At 46.5% G+C, this 21,846-nt stretch overlaps 1 protein-coding gene across 2 annotated transcripts in view; it reads right to left on the bottom strand.

Moving 5' to 3' along the window:
- Positions 1-12,059, bottom strand: part of xrcc5 (X-ray repair complementing defective repair in Chinese hamster cells 5) — a 32,246-nt gene extending 20,187 nt beyond the window's left edge. For both annotated transcript variants that reach the window (XM_041844872.2, XM_045206707.1), the window contains exons 1-8: positions 12,000-12,059; positions 11,065-11,178; positions 8,469-8,652; positions 8,164-8,212; positions 4,429-4,551; positions 4,079-4,228; positions 924-1,038; positions 470-608 (exon numbers count right to left, since the gene is read on the bottom strand). In XM_041844872.2, coding sequence (XP_041700806.2) covers positions 470-608; positions 924-1,038; positions 4,079-4,228; positions 4,429-4,551; positions 8,164-8,212; positions 8,469-8,652; positions 11,065-11,178; positions 12,000-12,017 — 892 coding nt within the window. In that variant the 5' untranslated portion in view covers positions 12,018-12,059. The remainder of the gene's footprint in view (positions 1-469; positions 609-923; positions 1,039-4,078; positions 4,229-4,428; positions 4,552-8,163; positions 8,213-8,468; positions 8,653-11,064; positions 11,179-11,999) is intronic.
- Positions 12,060-21,846: the final 9,787 nt, after the last annotated feature.

Raw genomic sequence — 21,846 nt, forward strand, 5'->3', positions numbered from 1 at the left:
GAGGAGGAGAGAGGAAGGGTGAAGTCACACCCATAACAACACCCTTTAGAGAGGAGGAGAGAGGAAGGGTGAAGTTACACCCATAACAACACCCTTTAGAGAGGAGGAGAGAGGAAGGGTGAAGTTACACCCATAACAACACCCTTTAGAGAGGAGGAGAGAGGAAGGGTGAAGTTACACCCATAACAACACCCTTTAGAGAGGAGGAGAGAGGAAGGGTGAAGTTACACCCATAACAACACCCTTTAGAGAGGAGGAGCGGGTGAGATGATCTCAACCAGTGTCCATCTCAAAGTGCACCTTGGGACCTTCCATGAATTTGTTATACCAGTCAAATGTAGGTTTCTTGAACCTTCTAAAAACACGACTACTGAATGGGTGACAGGAACCTAGCCATTTGAGACAACACTGGCATCACAAGCAGATTCTCACCTTGATCCCTCTCACGATGATGTCAGAGCGCTCTCACCTTGTATGGTGTCGTCCTTCTGTACCTCAGTCTCTTCATCATCGTTGAGACAGTAAACTACGTCTCTCTTCACGTCGTCTTTCTGGTGCGTCTGAGCATCTACCACCGACCACGACTTCCTGGGCCTCTCCTCACATACCTGCAGGGGTCAGACTACAATCATTCACATCTCCCAGTTTCAGGGACAGTCTGAGTATTAAGAACCTCCCTGTCCCCTGGTTGACCTCCCAAATAGCACCCTATCCCCTATATAGTCATGCTATTTGGGCTATGAACCCTGGTCTAAAGTAGTGCACTATATAGGGAATTGGGTGCTATTTGGGCTATGAACCCTGGTCTAAAGTAGTGCACTATATAGGGAATTGGGTGCTATTTGGGCTATGAACCCTGGTCTAAAGTAGTGCACTATATAGGGAATAGGGTCCTATTTGGGACTCAGACATCCTCTACTTACTGCTTTGTAGCCAACAATCTTGATGGCCAGAGAGCTGCCGATGGTCAGAGTACAGGGCCAGGCCATGGGTCTCTTCTCAATACGTTTAAACACAGACAACTTCTCTATAGCATCACTGCAGGCCAGAGGGGAGAGAACCCGGTCAGAGCAGGACAACCTCAGTCTGTATAAACACATTAGAATATAGCCTCCAACTCAGAGCTAGGACACAGCCTCCAACTCAGAGCTAGGACACAGCCTCCAACTCAGAGCTAGGACACAGCCTCCAACTCAGAGCTAGGGCACAGCCTCCAACTCAGAGCTAGGGCACAGCCTCCAACTCAGAGCTAGGACACAGCCTCCAACTCAGAGCTAGGGCACAGCCTCCAACTCAGAGCTAGGACACAGCCTCCAACTCAGAGCTAGGACACAGCATCCCAAATGGCACCCTATATGGTGCACTACTTTTGACCAAATCCCTAGAGGCACCCAATACCACCCTAGAGGCACCCAATACCACCCTAGAGGCACCCAATACCACCCTAGAGGCACCCTATACCACCCTATACCACCCTATAGGCACCCTATACCACCCAATACCACCCTATAGGCACCCAATACCACCCTAGAGGCACCCAATACCACCCTATACCACCCTATAGGCACCCAATACCACCCTATGGGCACCCAATACCACCCTAGAGGCACCCTATACCACCCAATACCACCCTAGAGGCACCCAATACCACCCTATACCACCCTAGAGGCACCCAATACCACCCTATGGGCACCCAATACCACCCTATAGGCACCCAATACCACCCTATGGGCACCCAATACCACCCTATAGGCACCCAATACCACCCTAGAGGCACCCAATACCACCCTATAGGCACCCAATACCACCCTATGGGCACCCAATACCACCCTAGAGGCACCCTATACCACCCAATACCACCCTATGGGCACCCTAGAGACACCCAATACCACCCTATGGGCACCCTATACCACCCTAGAGGCACCCTAGAGACACCCAATACCACCCTATGGGCACCCTATACCACCCTAGAGGCACCCTAGAGACACCCAATACCACCCTATGGGCACCCTATACCACCCTAGAGGCACCCTATACCACCCAATACCACCCTATAGGCACCCTATACCACCCTAGAGACACCCTATACCACCCTATGGGCACCCAATACCACCCTAGAGGCACCCAATACCACCCTATGGGCACCCTATACCACCCTAGAGACACCCTATACCACCCTAGAGGCACCCAATACCACCCTATGGGCACCCTATACCACCCAATACCACCATAGAGGCACCCAATACCACCCTAGAGGCACCCAATACCACCCTATACCACCCTAGAGGCACCCAATACCACCCTATGGGCACCCTATACCACCCTAGAGGCACCCTATACCACCCTAGAGGCACCCTATACCACCCTATGGGCACCCAATACCACCCTAGAGGCACCCAATACCACCCAATACCACCCTATACCACCCTATACCACCCTAGAGGCACCCTATACCACCCTATAGGCACCCTATACCACCCTAGAGGCACCCAATACCACCCTAGAGGCACCCAATACCACCCTATACCACCCTAGAGGCACCCAATACCACCCAATACCACCCTAGAGGCACCCAATACCACCCAATACCACCCTAGAGGCACCCAATACCACCCAATACCACCCTAGAGGCACCCAATACCACCCTATACCACCCTAGAGGCACCCAATACCACCCTATGGGCACCCTATACCACCCAATACCACCCTATACCACCCTAGAGGCACCCAATACCACCCTATGGGCACCCTATACCACCCAATACCACCCTATACCACCCTAGAGGCACCCTATACCACCCTAGAGGCACCCAATACCACCCTAGAGGCACCCAATACCACCCTAGAGGCACCCAATACCACCCTAGAGGCACCCTATACCACCCTAGAGGCACCCTAGAGACACCCAATACCACCCTATACCACCCTATAGGCACCCAATACCACCCTAGAGGCACCCAATACCACCCTAGAGGCACCCAATACCACCCTATGGGCACCCTATACCACCCTAGAGGCACCCAATACCACCCTATGGGCACCCTATACCACACTAGAGGCACCCAATACCACCCTAGAGGCACCCTAGAGGCACCCAATACCACCCTATACCACCCTAGAGGCACCCAATACCACCCTAGAGGCACCCAATACCACCCTAGAGGCACCCAATACCACCCTAGAGGCACCCTAGAGACACCCAATACCACCCTATACCACCCTAGAGGCACCCAATACCACCCTAGAGGCACCCAATACCACCCTAGAGGCACCCAATACCACCCTAGAGGCACCCTATACCACCCAATACCACCCTAGAGGCACCCAATACCACCCTAGAGGCACCCAATACCACCCTAGAGGCACCCTATACCACCCTAGAGGCACCCAATACCACCCTAGAGGCACCCAATACCACCCTAGAGGCACCCTATACCACCCTAGAGGCACCCTATACCACCCAATACCACCCTAGAGGCACCCAATACCACCCTAGAGGCACCCTATACCACCCTAGAGGCACCCAATACCACCCTAGAGGCACCCAATACCACCCTAGAGACACCCTATACCACCCTAGAGGTACCCAATACCACCCTATAGGCACCCAATTCCACCCAATACCACCCTAGAGGCACCCAATACCACCCTAGAGGCACCCAATACCACCCTAGAGGCACCCAATACCACCCTATAGACACCCAATACCACCCTATAGACACCCAATACCACCCTATAGACACCCAATACCACCCTAGAGGCACCCAATACCACCCTAGAGGCACCCAATACCACCCTAGAGGCACCCAATACCACCCTAGAGGCACCCAATACCACCCTATAGGCACCCAATTCCACCCAATACCACCTATATGCACCCAATACCACCCTAGAGGCACCCAATACCACCCAATACCACCCTAGAGGCACCCAATACCACCCAATTCCACCCAATACCACCCTAGAGGCACCCAATACCACCCTAAAGTAGTGCACCATACAGGAAATAAGGTTTGATTTGGGACGCAGCCCCCAGTGACTTCATCCAGACCATCCTCTTCATCCAGTGACTTCCTACCTGAAGGTGTAGACTTCATCCAGACCATCCTCTTCATCCAGAGACATCATGACCTGCTTGGTCATCTCCAAGCCCTGCTGTTGCTCTCTGGACAGACCTTTACCCCCGTGGGGGGGGCTGGAACCCCCTCCGTCTACAGGGAAGGGTAGGCTGGAGGAACACAGGTTAAAGGTCAGTTTGGAGTCACTTCATGGTTGTGTCCCAAATCTCCAGAGCCTGGTCAAAAGTACTGCATTATATCAGGAATAGGATGCCGTTTCCGATGAAGCCCTAATGTAGGTGTAATCAATGCTTCCATGATATATAACAAGCCATTAGAGATCTTCTACAGTAGAATAACGATTACACACATGAACTGCAGAGTGATGCCGGCTCTCTTCAGGCTGCCCATGATAATGTCCAGCTGGTCAGGACTGCTCTGTGAGTTCAGGTCTGTGAGCAGGACGATGTTCAGACGCTCATATTTCTTCCCCCTGAAGAACAGTCAAACAGAACAGAGTTACATAGGAAACATTAACACTCACGCATCAACCAAATATGTGAAGGACACAGTAGCGCCTCCAATGGAGTCATTAGTCATATAGAATCATTCTGGTAACACTTTACTTGACACCCAGCGTCATAACACGGTCACAACCATGTCACAACAGTTGACAACTTGTCATATGGTCATAACACTGTCATGACCCATATATTTACATGTTGTGACATATATTGCGTTATTTTATGGCTGGTTATGCCACCTACATAAGAATGTCAAAACCCACATTTATTCAAATGTGTTTTTTCCCCTGCCAATAAGTTTCCTTTCGTTTGAAAGTTTGTTTCGTAATTATTTTGTTGAATCCTTTACAGTCATGTTTCTCCTCATAATATTTTTAATCCACTTCATTACACTGTCATGAAGCATTATGACCATCATAATCATATAATCCAGATAGGGCTATCACCTACAGGCCCTTATATCAGTCATCAGTCATAAAGAGGGTGTCTTGTCCTGCTCCTGCATTCATCCCAGTCATCAGCAACAGAGCATTGGGGTCGCTGCATGTCTGACAATGTGGCCGCAATTACAATGATCATTTAATATAATCAAGTTCAGAAAATGTGATATAACAACCATAATGTTGACAAGTATGCTATGGTGTAATGGAATGTTTTACCTTGTGTGGTAGGTTAACGCTTAGACTGAACAAAAATACAAACGCAACATGTAAAGTGTTGGTCCCATGTTTCATGAGCTGAAATAAAAGATCCCAGAAATGTTCCATGTGCACAAAAAGCTTATTTCTCTCAAGTTTTGTGCACAAATTTGTTTACATCCCTGTTAGTGAGCATTTCTCCTTTGCCAAGATAATCCATCCAACTGACAGGTGTGGCATATCAAGAAGCTGATTAAACAGCATGATCATTACACAGGTGCACCTTGTGCTGGGGACAATAAAAGGCCACTCTAAAATGTTCAGTTGTGTCACACAACACAACGCCACAGATGTCTCAAGTTTTGAGGGAGCATGCAATTGGCATGTTGACTGCAGGAATGTCCACCAGAGCTGTTGCCAGAGAATTGAATGTTAATTTCTCTACCATAAGCCGTCTCCAACGTCGTTTTAGAGAATTTGGCTGGGACTGGCTGCCAAGTGGGTGGGCCCATTCCATCCCAGGCCCACCCATGGCTGTGCCCCTGCCCAGTCATGTGAAATCCATAGATTAGGGCCTAATTTATTTATTTCAATTGACTCATTTCCTTCTATGAACTGTAACTCATTAAAATATTTGAAGTTGTTGCATGTTGCGTTTCTATTGTAGTTCAGTATAATGAGGTCACAACCAGCCATAAAATAAGGCAATATGTCACTACAGGCCTAAATGTGTTATGACCATACTATGACAAGTTATGTCAGCTGTTACGACATATTTTAACATGGTTATATAATAATAAAATAATATGCCATTTAGCAGACGCTTTTATCCAAAGCGACTTACAGTCATGCGTGCATACATTTTTGTGTATGGGTGGTCCCGGGGATCGAACCCACTACCTTGGCGTTACAAGCGCCGTGCTCTACCAGCTGAGCTACAGAGGACCACAGCGCCGTGCTCTACCAGCTGAGCTACAGAGGACCACAGCGCCGTGCTCTACCAGCTGAGCTACAGAGGACCACAGCGCCGTGCTCTACCAGCTGAACTACAGAGGACCACAGCGCCGTGCTCTACCAGCTGAACTACAGAGGACCACAGCGCCGTGCTCTACCAGCTGAGCTACAGAGGACCACAGCGCCGTGCTCTACCAGCTGAGCTACAGAGGACCACAGCGCCGTGCTCTACCAGCTGAGCTACAGAGGACCACAGCGCCGTGCTCTACCAGCTGAGCTACAGAGGACCACAGCGCCGTGCTCTACCAGCTGAGCTACAGAGGACCACAGCGCCGTGCTCTACCAGCTGAGCTACAGAGGACCACAGCGCCGTGCTCTACCAGCTGAGCTACAGAGGACCACAGCGCCGTGCTCTACCAGCTGAGCTACAGAGGACCACAGCGCCGTGCTCTACCAGCTGAGCTACAGAGGACCACAGCGCCGTGCTCTACCAGCTGAGCTACAGAGGACCACAGCGCCGTGCTCTACCAGCTGAGCTACAGAGGACCACAGCGCCGTGCTCTACCAGCTGAGCTACAGAGGACCACAGCGCCGTGCTCTACCAGCTGAGCTACAGAGGACCACAGCGCCGTGCTCTACCAGCTGAGCTACAGAGGACCACAGCGCCGTGCTCTACCAGCTGAGCTACAGAGGACCACAGCGCCGTGCTCTACCAGCTGAGCTACAGAGGACCACAGCGCCGTGCTCTACCAGCTGAACTACAGAGGACCACAGCGCCGTGCTCTACCAGCTGAGCTACAGAGGACCACAGCGCCGTGCTCTACCAGCTGAACTACAGAGGACCACAGCGCCGTGCTCTACCAGCTGAACTACAGAGGACCACAGCGCCGTGCTCTACCAGCTGAGCTACAGAGGACCACAGCGCCGTGCTCTACCAGCTGAGCTACAGAGGACCACAGCGCCGTGCTCTACCAGCTGAGCTACAGAGGACCACAGCGCCGTGCTCTACCAGCTGAGCTACAGAGGACCACAGCGCCGTGCTCTACCAGCTGAACTACAGAGGACCACAGCGCCGTGCTCTACCAGCTGAGCTACAGAGGACCACAGCGCCGTGCTCTACCAGCTGAGCTACAGAGGACCACAGCGCCGTGCTCTACCAGCTGAGCTACAGAGGACCACAGCGCCGTGCTCTACCAGCTGAGCTACAGAGGACCACAGCGCCGTGCTCTACCAGCTGAACTACAGAGGACCACAGCGCCGTGCTCTACCAGCTGAGCTACAGAGGACCACAGCGCCGTGCTCTACCAGCTGAGCTACAGAGGACCACAGCGCCGTGCTCTACCAGCTGAGCTACAGAGGACCACAGCGCCGTGCTCTACCAGCTGAGCTACAGAGGACCACAGCGCCGTGCTCTACCAGCTGAGCTACAGAGGACCACAGCGCCGTGCTCTACCAGCTGAGCTACAGAGGACCACAGCGCCGTGCTCTACCAGCTGAGCTACAGAGGACCACAGCGCCGTGCTCTACCAGCTGAGCTACAGAGGACCACAGCGCCGTGCTCTACCAGCTGAGCTACAGAGGACCACAGCGCCGTGCTCTACCAGCTGAACTACAGAGGACCACAGCGCCGTGCTCTACCAGCTGAACTACAGAGGACCACGTGTGAACGTGTTGTTATGACGCTGGATGTCAAGTAAAGTTTTACCATAATAACATTTATCAGATGTTTTTATCCAAAGTCTTACCATAATAATAACATTTATCAGATGTTTTTATCCAAAGCCACTTACAGTCATGCATGTATACATTTTTTAGGGATGGGTGGTCCCAGGAATTGAACCCACTCTCCTGGCATTGCAAGAGTCATGCTCGACCAACTGAGCTAGAGAGGATTTGCTTGTGTAAGCCAATTCTATATTCCATTATGAAAGTAGAGATATGTTTCACTTTCACACAGAATGATCTAGCTATCTGAAACTAATTACTTACAGAGTTTCGTTCTGAAGCAGGTCCATGCATACAACAAGAGCATCCAGCCCTGAGGCAACAGGGGTTAAGGAAACAAGTCAGTCGGTCACCAGCCACAGTTTATCAAGGTCAAATATAGACATAATGGTTCACTGACGACAGCCTAACATCATAAACATTTATTTTGCTCATTGCCTGTTAAATGAATAGCATAAAATAACTCATATGGGCCCAACACTGGACTTAATGGTTTGAAAACACCTTGTCAACAGTGCTGTCTACTGAAGGAGTGAGCGGTGTTCTGTGCTCAGTCAAAGGAAGGATACAGTCAGCCTGTTGACTCCCAGGGTGCACATCATTCTGGATACCTTCCAGCAGCTCAAAGTCTGGGATCATGAGGCGGCGGTGTACTGAGATGTTCTGGTACTGGCCGTCTTTAGCTAGGTCGTTCTTAGTGTTGTCTGACCCAAACAGCACCAGACCCAGCTCATCTTTGTTCTCTGCAAACACCTGCAGGAAAGACAGTCCCAAATGACAGCACATTCCTTATATTAGTGAACTCTCTCTGACCAGGGTCCATTCCCTATATAGCCCACTACCTCTGACCAGGGTCCATTCCCTATATAGCCCACTACCTCTGACCAGGGTCCATTCCCTATATAGCCCACTACCTCTGACCAGGGTCCATTCCCTATATAGCCCACTACCTCTGATCTCTCTATATAATAATAGGGTACCATTTGAGACACAGCCTGTAACTATTGATTCTCAGTGGGGTCGGCGGAGGTACTGGTATATATATATATTTTTTTTTTACAAGGAGTCACTAGAGCGCGATGAGCCAAGTCCCCCCGGCCAAACCCTCCCCTAACCCGGACGACGCTGGGCCAATTGTGCGCCGCCCTATGGGACTCCCGGTCAGTTGTGACACAGCCTGGGATCGAACCCGGGTCTGTAGTGACGCCTCAAGCACTGCGATGTAGTGCCTTAGACCGCTGTGCCACTCGAGAGGGACAGGTAAGCTTTTATGCATTGCACAGAGGTTGAAGCAAATAAATAAATAGCAAAATAATTATGAAAATAGCCAGAATAGTTTCACTGTGAAGCTTATATTGCATTAGGACTGCTGGTGCTATATTTCCAATGAGAAGGTTTGCATTGTGATAAATTCATACAACTATTACACCCATGCATATTATGAAATAACACTGATGTTCACGATAGCTTGGTTTTATGTTCACCGTATGCAGTGATAACTCAATGATAGGCAATATGATGCAATACAATTAGAAGGCCTAGACTTCTTCATCCAGCTAAATGCATTGGATACAAAACACTGGCATATAAAGGAGAACATCTTCAATGTAATGATATGCATGCCTATCAAACAGGAATATATATTAAATAAATAATAATAATAAAATGAATACACCATTGTAATATAATATGCCATTTAGCAGACGCTTTTATCCAAAGCGACCTACAGTCATGCGTGCATACATTTTTGTGTATGGGTGGTGCCGGGGATCGAACCCACTACCTTGGCGTTACAAGTGCCGTGCTCTACCAGCTGAGCTACAGAGGACCACATTAATATTATTAATGCCTTTCTCTCTCCCTGCAGGGGATTAGACAGATGAACTGCAGCCCCCACATGCCCAAACCTCAAACCCAGAACCGTTGGGAGACTTGCCATTTTTAATAATATTAATCCATTTATTGGTTTTCCTGTATCTGTGCATGAATCCTTAGAACAGTCGATTGTAGTCTCCTTAGTCATATGTACAGGAAGGATAGACATGGTCCAATGAAACGCTTCCTTGCAGGTTCCTTCTCAACAATACAAGCAGATAATAAAATAAAACCAAGTTAAAGTAAACGGCTCAGAATCAGATGTTTATCATCCCCAAGTAAGGGACATCAAGGAGATGAACATTCAACAGTTTGTTCAGTACATGAGGGCAAATTAAGTCATGACAGCCACAGGTTTTTTTTTTTTTTTATACACAGGACAATACAGGTTTTTGTTTCAGCCCTTCACTAAACACCTCATTCAACTAAATGTGGTCTCAATTATAGATGAATAGCTGAACACGGTTTTTGTGCTGGGCAGGAATAAAAACTTGCACACAGTGGAAAACCTTGGGGCAGAAACCACCCACGTCCATTTTAGAATGAGCTTCATATGTTACAATGAGCTGACAATTCTGCATGATAGAGAACATGTGTGGATCTATGTCTAACATAGTGACGTTGCACACTTCTGAATAAACTCCTGACTGCTGGATGCAGCAGTTGTTAGCTAGAATGCTAACACTCATTGATATAGGCTGTAGCAAAAGCTAGCCAAAGTGCCATTTTACTGGTTGAAGTGTTTTTTAAAGTATAATGCAGTTGACTTGTGATGACAAACATTCATACAAGTCTTAAAATCCCATTATAATCATAAAGTAGCGTGAATTGAACTCATAAGCAACATGTAAAAGAGGCCTTCTATAAGAACTTCCCCTTGTTCTGCCACCAACTTCCGCACATCACCGTCGTGCGCCAATGTTTCTAAACACAGAAAGGGGTCTAGAACTTCTGGTCACCTTAGTACATACTCGCCTTTTCACGTTCTTATGTTTGGAATCACACTTGAAAAATGACAGTTGACTTCTTACTCGCTACACGCTCTAGATAGAACACAAGTATGCATTTTGGAACAGCCACAGTTCTTTATAAAAAATAATCACAACAATGTTAACATGATTGCTCGCGTCCTCCCTTGTCTCCTTCTCAAAGCGCATTGGAGCAAAAGATCTGCGGTTCCTCCCCTAGGATCTTCTCCTCCAATGGGTTTCGAGAAGGACGCAGAGAAGAGAGGACATGAGGAATCTAAGTAATACAATCGAGATTCACCCACAGAATCAGAGAGACTACCTGGCGCTGAACAAACTTCTGGATGACTTTCTTGGCCTGTTGGAAGGGCGGTTCCTGTCCCGGGGCAGAGCTGGACATGGAGAAACCAACATCCAGACACAGAACAAAAGCTGTCTAGTATCGCAAAACAGAGAGGACATACCTTTAATTATTCCAATTATACAGTACAATACACATACTGGTGTTGTGTTCTGCCTCATAGTTAGTAATGCATGAAGGCAGAAGCCATTAGATCAGTCCTTTGATCAACATACTGACAGTGATCAACATGTCGCTACATGTCCTGGGGCGTATTCATTACACCGATTCTGTTGCAAAACGTTTCTTAAACAGAAGCAAACGGAATGGGGAAGGACCTACCTCAATTTTTCAAATGCACAAGTACAGTGAATTGCCTTTCTTGCAAGCTCTAAACCTAACAATGCAGTTGCAAAAATGTTTGGCTAATGATTACACCCCTAGGGTGTTACGCAGATTCTATTACGAAACGGTTTACTTCAAGCGGAAAACGTTTTCAAACGAAAACAAATTTCTATTGACAAATGCATGTGGCTAGGTCCCTCCCCGTTTCGTTTCCGTCAAGACGTAATGAATACACCCATGGATTGATGTGACGATATTGTGAGAGAATTAGCCATGGCGTAAATCACCAATATCATCACAAACAACTGTAGCTAGCTAAAGTTAATTAAAGTTAACTAGATAGCTGAGTGATTCTAGCGGACTAAACTCCACGGTGAAGGACTTCCTTCATCGTGGAGTTTATAGTCCGCTAGTTAACAAACTAATGGAAAATTGCTCATGGAAAAATTCGCTACTAAAATGTATGAACTAGCTAGCATCTAGATATGTTTTAGTCCTTAATAGTTATCTCGATTTCTTAAACATCAATAATAGTCTGCAAGATATGATTCACTTAATTTAGAAGAACTTGCCTTCGCTGACCGCGCCATCTTGATTTCCTTTCCCTCGCTTTCCCTCGCTCTTTTATGAGTCCGGAGGGGAAGCAAACGTAAGGTAAGAAAAGTTCCCACTAGCTATGTTTCCATCCAATTGGCGACAGATTTTCATGCGAATATTCTAAAATTCCGCATAAAAACAATAAACGCATTTTTTCACCAGATATGTGTTTTTTTGAGGGGGATAAAGGGCAGTGAGTGATGACATAGTGCACACAACATTAAATTTTTCACTTACATTTTCATGTACTAAATAAACATTATAAGTTCAATGGGTTTCCATCGCATTTTGAACTCTACGGATAGTTTAGTCACAAAACTACTCTGGTCTTGGCACATGCACTCTATCCAGCATCTTGCCAATACAGTGCGCCAACACATCATTGTGTTGGTGCCGACAAAGATGGTGGCCTAGCGACTAGCTCTTAGGAAACTTTGCGGTATTTTGTATTTTTAAGTGTTATGTTTTACATTTTTAGCTCAGAAAATGTTTTGCATCATCACATACAAAAACTATTGGATATCAGAGCGGCGGTAACTCACCAGAACTACCAGCATTACGACTTTCCAGAAGCAGATCCTTTGTTCGCTCTCCCCAGAGCAACTGAACTGAATCCAGAGGCCGACCCAAAACATAATAATATGCCATTTAGCAGACGCTTTTATCGAAAGCGACTTACATTTACATTTTACATTTACGTCATTTAGCAGACGCTCTTATCCAGAGCGACTTACAAATTGGTGCATTCACCTTATAGCCAGTGGGATAACCACTTTACAATGTGTTTTTTTTTTTGGGGGGGGGTTGGGGTAAGGGAGGGGTAGAAGGATTACTTTATCCTATCCCAGCTATTCCTTAAAGAGGTGGGGTTTCAAATGTCTCCGGAAGGTGGTGAGTGACTCCGCTGTCCTGGCGTCGTGAGGGAGCTTGTTCCACCATTGGGGTGCCAGAGCAGCGAACAGTTTTGACTGGGCTGAGCGGGAACTATGCTTCCGCAGAGGAAGGGGAGCCAGCAGGCCAGAGGTGGATGAATGCAATGCCGTCGTTTGGGTGTAGGGACTGATCAGAGCCTGAAGGTACGGAGGTGCCGTTCCCCTCACAGCTCCATAGGCAAGCACCATGGTCTTGTAACAGATGCGAGCTTCAACTGGAAGCCAGTGGAGTGTGCGGAGGAGGGGGGTGACGTGAGAGAACTTGGGAAGGTTGAACACCAGACGGGCTGCGCCATTCTGGATGAGTTGTAGGGGTTTAATGGCACAGGCAGGGAGCCCAGCCAACAGCGAGTTGCAGTAATCCAGACGGGAGATGACAAGTGCCTGGATTAGGACCTGTGCCGCTTCCTGTGTAAGGCAGGGTCGTACTCTCCGAATGTTGTAGAGCGTGAACCTACAGGATCGGGTCACCGCCTTGATGTTAGCGGAGAACGACAGGGTGTTGTCCAGGGTCACGCCAAGGCTCTTCGCACTCTGGGAGGAGGACACAACGGAGTTGTCAACCGTGATGGCGAGATCATGGAACAGGCAGTCCTTCCCCGGGAGGAAGAGCAGCTCCGTCTTGCCAAGGTTCAGCTTGAGGTGGTGATCCGTCATCCATACTGATATGTCTGCCAGACATGCAGAGATGCGATTCGCCACCTGGTTATCAGAAGGGGGAAAGGAGAAGATTAGTTGTGTGTCGTCAGCGTAGCAATGATAGGAGAGGCCATGTGAGGATATGACAGAGCCAAGTGACTTGGTGTATAGTGAGAATAGGAGAGGGCCTAGAACTGAGCCCTGGGGGACACCAGTGGTGAGAGCACGTGGTGCGGAGACAGCTTCTCGCCACGCCACTTGGTAGGAGCGACCGGTCAGGTAGGACGCAATCCAAGAGTGAGCCGCGCCGGAGATGCCCAGCTCGGAGAGGGTGGAGAGGAGGATCTGACGGTTCACAGTATCAAAGGCAGCAGACAGGTCTAAAAGGACAAGAGCAGAGGAGAGAGAGTTAGCTTTAGCAGTGCGGAGAGCCTCCGTGACACAGAGAAGAGCAGTCTCAGTTGAATGACCAGTCTTGAAACCTGACTGGTTTGGATCAAGAAGGTCATTCTGAGAGAGATAGCAAGAGAGTTGGCTAAAGATGGCACACTCAATAGTTTTGGAGAGAAAAGAAAGAAGAGATACTGGTCTGTAGTTGTTGACATCAGAGGGATCGAGTGTTGGTTTTTTGAGAAGGGGTGCAACTCTCGCTCTCTTGAAGACGGAAGGGACATAGCCAGCGGTCAAGGATGAGTTGATCAGCGAGGTGAGGTAGGGGAGAAGGTCACCGGAGATGGTCTGGAGAAGAGAGGAGGGGATAGGGTCAAGCGGGCAGGTTGTTGGGCGGCCTGCAGTCACAAGTCGCAAGATTTTATCTGGAGAGAGAGGGGAGAAAGAAGTCAAAGCATAGGGTAGGGCAGTGTGAGCAGGACCAGCAGTGTCATTTGACTTAACAAACGAGGATCGGATGTCGTCAACCTTCTTTTCAAAGTGGTTGACGAAGTGGGGGGGGATTCAGCAGGGAGGAGAATGTGGCAAAGAGCTTTCTAGGGTTAGAGGCAGATGCTTGGAATTTAGCGTGGTAGAAAGTGGCCTTAGCAGCAGAAACAGATGAAGAAAATGTAGAGAGGAGGGAGTGAAAAGATGCCAGGACTTACAGTCATGCGTGCATACATTTTTGTGTATGGGTGGTCCCAGGGATCGAACCCACTACCTTGGCGTCACAAGCGCCGTGCTCTACCAACTGAACTGCAGAGGACCACATCACTGGCAGAGGAGCGGCACTCGGAGCGGCCTGCTGGTTCGACTTAGGAGGCGCGCACACCACCCACCGCTTCCGAGTATACTACTCACTAATGTTCAGTCTCAGGATAATAAAGTTGAGGAGCTCAGGGTGAGGGTTGCTTTCCAGAGAGACATCAGGGATTGTAACATCCTCTGTTTCATGGAAACATGGCTCTCTCGGGATATACTGTCTGAGTCGGTCCAGCCAGTTGGGTTCTCAGTTCATCACGCAGACAAAAATAAATATCTCTCCGGGAAGCAGAAGGGCGGAGGTGTGTGTTTCATGATTAACGACTCATGGTGTAATTGCAGTAACATACAGGAACTCAAGTCCTTTTGTTCACCCGACCTAGAATACCTCACAATCAAATGCCGACCGTATTATCTCCCAGGAGACTTTTCCTCTGTTATAGCCACGGCCGTTTATATCCCCCCTCAAGCCGATGCCACGACGGCCCTCAAAGAACTTCACTGGAAATTACATATCCTGAGGCTGCATTTATTGTAGCTGGGGGTTTTAACAAAGCAAATTTGAGGACTAGGCTGCCGAAGTTCTATCAACATATCAAATGTTGTACTCGCGCTGCTAAAACACTCAACCATTACTTACAAGGCCCTCCCCCACCTGTGAGGCGCCTGTTTCTCAAAATAAACACTATTGTATTTGTCCTCTTGCTCAGTTGTGCATCAGAACAAGAATAGACTGACGAGTTTCAGAAGAAAGTTATTTGTTTCTGGCCATTTTGATCCTGTAATCGAACCCACAATTGCTGATGCTCCATATACTCAACTAGTCTCAAGAAGGCCAGTTTTATTGCTTCTTTAATCAGCACAACAGTTTTCAGCTGTGCTAACATAATTGCAAAAAGGTTTTCTAATTATCAATTAGCCTTTTAAAATGTTACACTTGGATTAGCAAACACAACGTGCCATTGGAACACAGGACTGATGGTTGCTGATAATGGGCCTCTGTACGCCTACGTAGATATTCCATAAAAAAATCAGCCGTTTCCAGCTACAATAGCCATTTACAACATTAACAATGTCTACACTGTATTTCTGATCAATTTGATGTTATTTTAATGGCCAAAAAATTTGCTTTTCTTTCGAAAACAAGGACATTTCTAAGTGACCCCAAACTTTTGAACGGTAGTGTATATATTCTTAATTCCATTCCTTACTTAGATTTGTGGGTATTGGGTATATGTTGTGAAATTGTTAGATATTACTTGTTAGATATTACTGCACTGTCGGAGCTAGAAGCACAAGCATTTCGCTACACCCGCAAAATAGATGCCATCTATTTTGTGAAGTGCACCAGTCCCTCCTGCAGCAAAGCACCCCCACAGCATGTGCTGCCACCCCCGTGCTTCACGGTTGGGATGGTGTTCTTCGGCTTGCAAGCAACCCCCCTTTTCCTCCAAACATAACAATGGTCATTATGGCCAAACAGTTCTATTTTTGTTTAATTAGACCAGAGGATATTTCTCCAAAAAGTATGATCTTTGTCCCCATGTGCAGTTGCAAACCGTAGTCTGGCTTTTTTAAGGTGGTTTTGGAGCAGTGACTTCTTCCTTGCTGAGCGGCCTTTCAGGTTATGTCGATATAGGACTCGTTTAACTGTGGATATAGATACTTTTGTACCTGTTTCCTCCAGCATCTTCACAAGGTCCTTTGCTGTTGTTCTGGGATTGATTTGCACTTTTCGCACCAAAGTACGTTAATCTCTAGGAGACAGAACGCGTCTCCTTCCTGAGCGGTATGACGGCTGCGTGGTCCAATGGTGTTTATACTTGCGTACTATTGTTTGTATAGATGAACGTGGCACCTTCAGGCGTTTGGAAATTGCTCCAAAGGATGAACCAGACTTGTGGAGGTCTACAATTTTTTTTCTGAGGTCTTGGATGATTTATTTTTGATTTTCCCATGATGTCAAGCAAAGAGGCACTGAGTTTGAAGGTAGGCCTTGAAATACATCCACAGGTACACCTCCAATTGACTCAAATGATGTAAATTAGCCTATCAGAAGCTTCTAAAGCCATGACATCATTTTCTGGAATTTTCCAAGCTGTTTAAAGGCACAGTCAACTTAGTGTATGTAAACTTCTGACCCACTGGAATTGTGATACAGTGAATTATAAGTGAAATAATTTGTCTTTAAACAATTGTTGGAAAAATTACTTGTCATGCACAAAGTAGATGTCCTAACTGACTTGCCAAAACTATAGTTTGTTAAAAAGAAATTTGTGGAGTGGTTGAAAAACAAGTTTTAATTACTCCAACCTAAGTATATGTAAACTTCCGACTTCAACTGTATATACACACTCACTAGACTATGTAAACACTCAATAGACTATATATACAGTGGGGAGAACAAGAATTTGATACACTGCCGATTTTGCAGGTTTTCCTACTTACAAAGCATGTAGAGGTCTGTAATTTTTATCATAGGTACACTTCAACTGCGAGAGACGGAATCTAAAACAAAAATCCAGAAAATCACATTGTATGATTTTTAAGTAATTAATTTGCATTTTATTGCATGACATAAGTATTTGATACATCAGAAAAGCAGAACTTAATATTTGGTACAGAAACCTTTGTTTGCAATTACAGAGATCATACGTTTCCTGTAGGTCTTGACCAGGTTTGCACACACTGCAGCAGGGATTTTGGCCCACTCCTCCATACAGACCTTCTCCAGATCCTTCAGGTTTCGGGGCTGTCGCTGGGCAATACGGACTTTCAGCTCCCTCCAAAGATTTTCTATTGGGTTCAGGTCTGGAGACTGGCTAGGCCACTCCAGGACCTTGAGATGCTTCTTACGGAGCCACTCCTTAGTTGCCCTGGCTGTGTGTTTCGGGTCGTTGTCATGCTGGAAGACCCAGCCACGACCCATCTTCAATGCTCTTACTGAGGGAAGGAGGTTTTTGGCCAAGATCTCGCGATACATGGCCCCATCCATCCTCCCCTCAATACGGTGCAGTCATCCTGTCCCCTTTGCAGAAAAGCATCCCCAAAGAATGATGTTTACACCTCCATGCTTCACGGTTGGGATGGTGTTCTTGGGGTTGTACTCATCCTTCTTCCTCCAAACACGGCGAGTGGAGTTTAGACCAAAAAGCTCTATTTTTGTCTCATCAGACCACATGACCTTCTCCCATTCCTCCTCTGGATCATCCAGATGGTCATTGGCAAACTTAAGACGGGCCTGGACATGCGCTGGCTTGAGCAGGGGGACCTTGCGTGCGCTGCAGGATTTTAATCCATGACGGCGTAGTGTGTTACTAATGGTTTTCTTTGATACTGTGGTCCCAGCTCTCTTCAGTTCATTGACCAGGTCCTGCCATGTAGTTCTGGGCTGATCCCTCACCTTCCTCATGATCATTGATGCCCCACGAGGTGAGATCTTGCATGGAGCCCCAGACCGAGGGTGATTGACCGTCATCTTGAACTTCTTCCATTTTCTAATAATTGCGCCAACAGTTGTTGCTTTCTCACCAAGCTGCTTGCCTATTGTCCTGTAGCCCATCCCAGCCTTGTGCAGGTCTACAATTTTATCCCTGATGTCCTTACACAGCTCTCTGGTCTTGGCCATTGTGGAGAGGTTGGAGTCTGTTTGATTGAGTGTGTGGACAGGTGTCTTTTATACAGGTAACGAGTTCAAACAGGTGCAGTTAATACAGGTAATGAGTGGAGAACAGGAGGGCTTCTTAAAGAAAAACGAACAGGTCTGTGAGAGCCGGAATTCTTACTGGTTGGTAGGTGATCAAATACTTATGGCATGCAATAAAATGCAAATTAATTACTTAAAAATCATACAATGTGATTTTTCTGGATTTTTCTGTATATATATATATATATATATATATATATATATATATATATATATATACACACCATAAACACACTCACTAGACTGTATATACAGTGCATTCGGAAAGTATTCAGACCCCTTCCCTTTTTCCATATTTAGTTACGTTACAGCTTTATTCTAAAATGGATTAAATTCATGTTTATCCTCATCACAATACCCCAGATAAGCCCCTCGGAGGGCTTCTATTGGTCCTCCATCCCCCCCGTCCCCATCTCTCATCGTTAAAGGCTACTGCCACTTTGTTGGCATAACTTTTATTGACAATGTTGATACTTTTTGGAAACAAAAGATGCTCTACAGAGATGATGGACTCCACCCAAACCAACTAGGAGCCTGGGCCCTCTCTTCACATTTCAAGGCTGCGTTAAGATATTGACTCAGAGACAGACCAAGCCTCGCTCAGGTAATACCTCCCCTCCTCTCTAAGCGTTATCTTTGTACTGTTGTCTATACTGCCAGGGCTGTTGTCTATACTGCCAGGGCTGTTGTCTATACTGCCAGGGCTGTTGTCAGTTGTAATCTTGTACCCATTTGTTTCAACTCCACTCTTTGATCTGCTATTGTTAGCTCAAAAGAGGAGCTGTGGTCTGCTCACCCAGTGCTTTTAGTTCAAATGTGAATTCCATAAACTTGAATACCCCCTCAGTTTTCAAATCACGTAGAGGGCTTAGACTACTGCACCATAGCAACCAAAGCCCATGTAAGTCAGTTTATAACATTCCATCATTGGTTACTCTGAGAGTTCCCCATATTGACCTTGGTGTCACGACTTCCTCCGAAGCTGCCTCCCCTCCTTGTTCGGGCAGGCTTCGGTGTTCGTCGTCACCGGCCTTCTAGCCACTGCCGCTCCTCATCATCATTCCATTTGTTTTGTCTTGTCAATTACACACACCTGGTTCATATCCCCTCATTAGTCCGTGTATAAGTGTTCCCTCTGCCCCCTTGTCCTTGTGGGTGATTGTTTTATGTGAGTTGAGTGTAGCGCGGTTGAACTACTCGTACCTTGTATTGCCGGGGTAGATTGTTCCCCTGTGCCTGTATTTTGTTGTTGCTATCCAGCGCAACTGTGTACGACGGAATAAACTCTGTATTCTGTGATTTACCCTCCTGCGCCTGACTCCTTCTAATCACACTCATCACACTCATCACACTCATCATCACACTCATCACACTCATCACACTCATCACACTCATCACGCTCATCATCACACTCATCACACTCATCACACTCATCACACTCATCACAATTGGCTGCGGCCTCAGGCCCTATGGTGCTAACCTTGGAAAAGTCATTCCAATTTCGAATCCTTTCTCTATTACTAAAAGGGACCAAATGGTGAAGTTCTATGCAATCTAATAGCCATACCAACTATATCAATATCACCCATCAGACAGGGCCTGCAGCCGCCTATTGAACGTAGCTGAGTTGGAGACTCCATGTGACTTTAAAAATTGTAGAGGATTTGGGTTGATGCATCTGAACATTAGCAGCTTACTTACTAAACTGGATTACATCAAAATCTGGGCTATGCAGAGGAATCAGGAAATTCTGGTATTGACTGAAACATGGATCTCTGGGGACATTCTGGTATTGACTGAAACATGGATCTCTGGGGACATTCTGGACTCTGATATTAATACTGAGGGTTATAATGTGTTCAGAACTGACAGACAGGGTAGAGGTGGTGGAGTGGCCATTCTTAAAAAAAAAAAAATGTATTTGTATTTTTACTGAAATCCATTTTTTTTTAGCTACTATCTTTAAGCCTTTGTCTGGGGAAAGATTGATCCATAACTGTTATTGGGGTCTACACCGTCCTCCCTCGGCTAACCTTTGTGCACTCGAGGAGTTAACTAGTATGTTTCTTTTACTAAATCAGAATTATTATCCTGGGTGACCTAAATTGGGAAATGCAGGCTTCAGACAATCTAAAAGACATGTGTAATGATCTAAACCCAAACCAGCTGGTGACTAAGACTACACGGCCCAACCCTAAAGATCCTTCAAAGTCAACTCTGATTGATCTTATCTTAACAAATACACCAGAGAAATATTGTTCTACTGGTGTCTTCGCCCAAGACATTAGTGACCATTGCCCAGTTGTTTGCAGATGTCTTCAATACTATTGTAGATAATCATGCTCCCTTAAAATAATTAAGGGTTAAAAGGTAGATGGAATGCGTGGTTCACTCTGGAATTATCAGAAGTGATTTAAAAAAGAGATGACGCTTGGGTCAAGGCCAGGAACACAGGCTTAGGCCCGGACTGGTAAGCTTTTAAGCAACTGAGGAATCATAGTGTAAGACAAATCAGAGAGGCTAAATCTGATTATTATGTAACCGCTCTTTTTGATTGTTATGGGAACCCAGCTAAATTCTGGAAAACTGTCAAATCCCTGAAGGGTTCTACTTCCTCCTCTCTGCCACAACAAATTAATTCAGTCACTCGCCTCATTACGGAAATAAATCCCATCATTGATGCATTTAATCACCATTTTATTTCAGCAGGCTCTCTCTTTGAAATAACTTCAAAGCCTATTCACAATGATATTGGGCTGGATGCTGATAGGGGAAACTTGTTGAATGATCAGAGAAATGATAGTCAAAGCTTTTCTTTTCGGCTGTTTACAGAAAAATAAGTCCTGGATGCTTTGCTAGCAATAGACAACAAGACATCCCCAGGAGCCGACCAACTGGATCCTGGTCTGCTTACGTGTGCAGCGCCCATCATTGTTGGCTCAATAACCCACATTTATTATTTAACATTGTTATCAGGAAATATTCCAAAAGAATGCAAATCATCTCTTGTGTTGCCACTCCATAAGGAAAGGGTTAGTAGTGATCTTAATCATTATCGCTCCATTTCAAGGCTTCCTTGTCTAGCTGAGATACTTGAATCCCTGGTAAATGTACAACTTTGTTCTTTTTTTATCTGAGAAATGTATTTTGAATGTAAACCAATCAGGGTTTAGGCCTGGGCATAACACTATTACAGCAGCCACTTTAGTTGTTAATGATCTTGTCAAAGCTTCAGACACTAAAATGAAATGTGCTGCTTTGTTTGTGGACCTGTCAAAAGCTTTTGATACGTTGATCATGTTCTTTTATTGAATAAGTGGTCCATGATAGGCCTGAGCTCTGATGCCTGTT

This window comes from Coregonus clupeaformis, chromosome 23 (assembly GCF_020615455.1).
Source record: "Coregonus clupeaformis isolate EN_2021a chromosome 23, ASM2061545v1, whole genome shotgun sequence".
Classification (NCBI taxonomy): domain Eukaryota; kingdom Metazoa; phylum Chordata; class Actinopteri; order Salmoniformes; family Salmonidae; genus Coregonus; species Coregonus clupeaformis.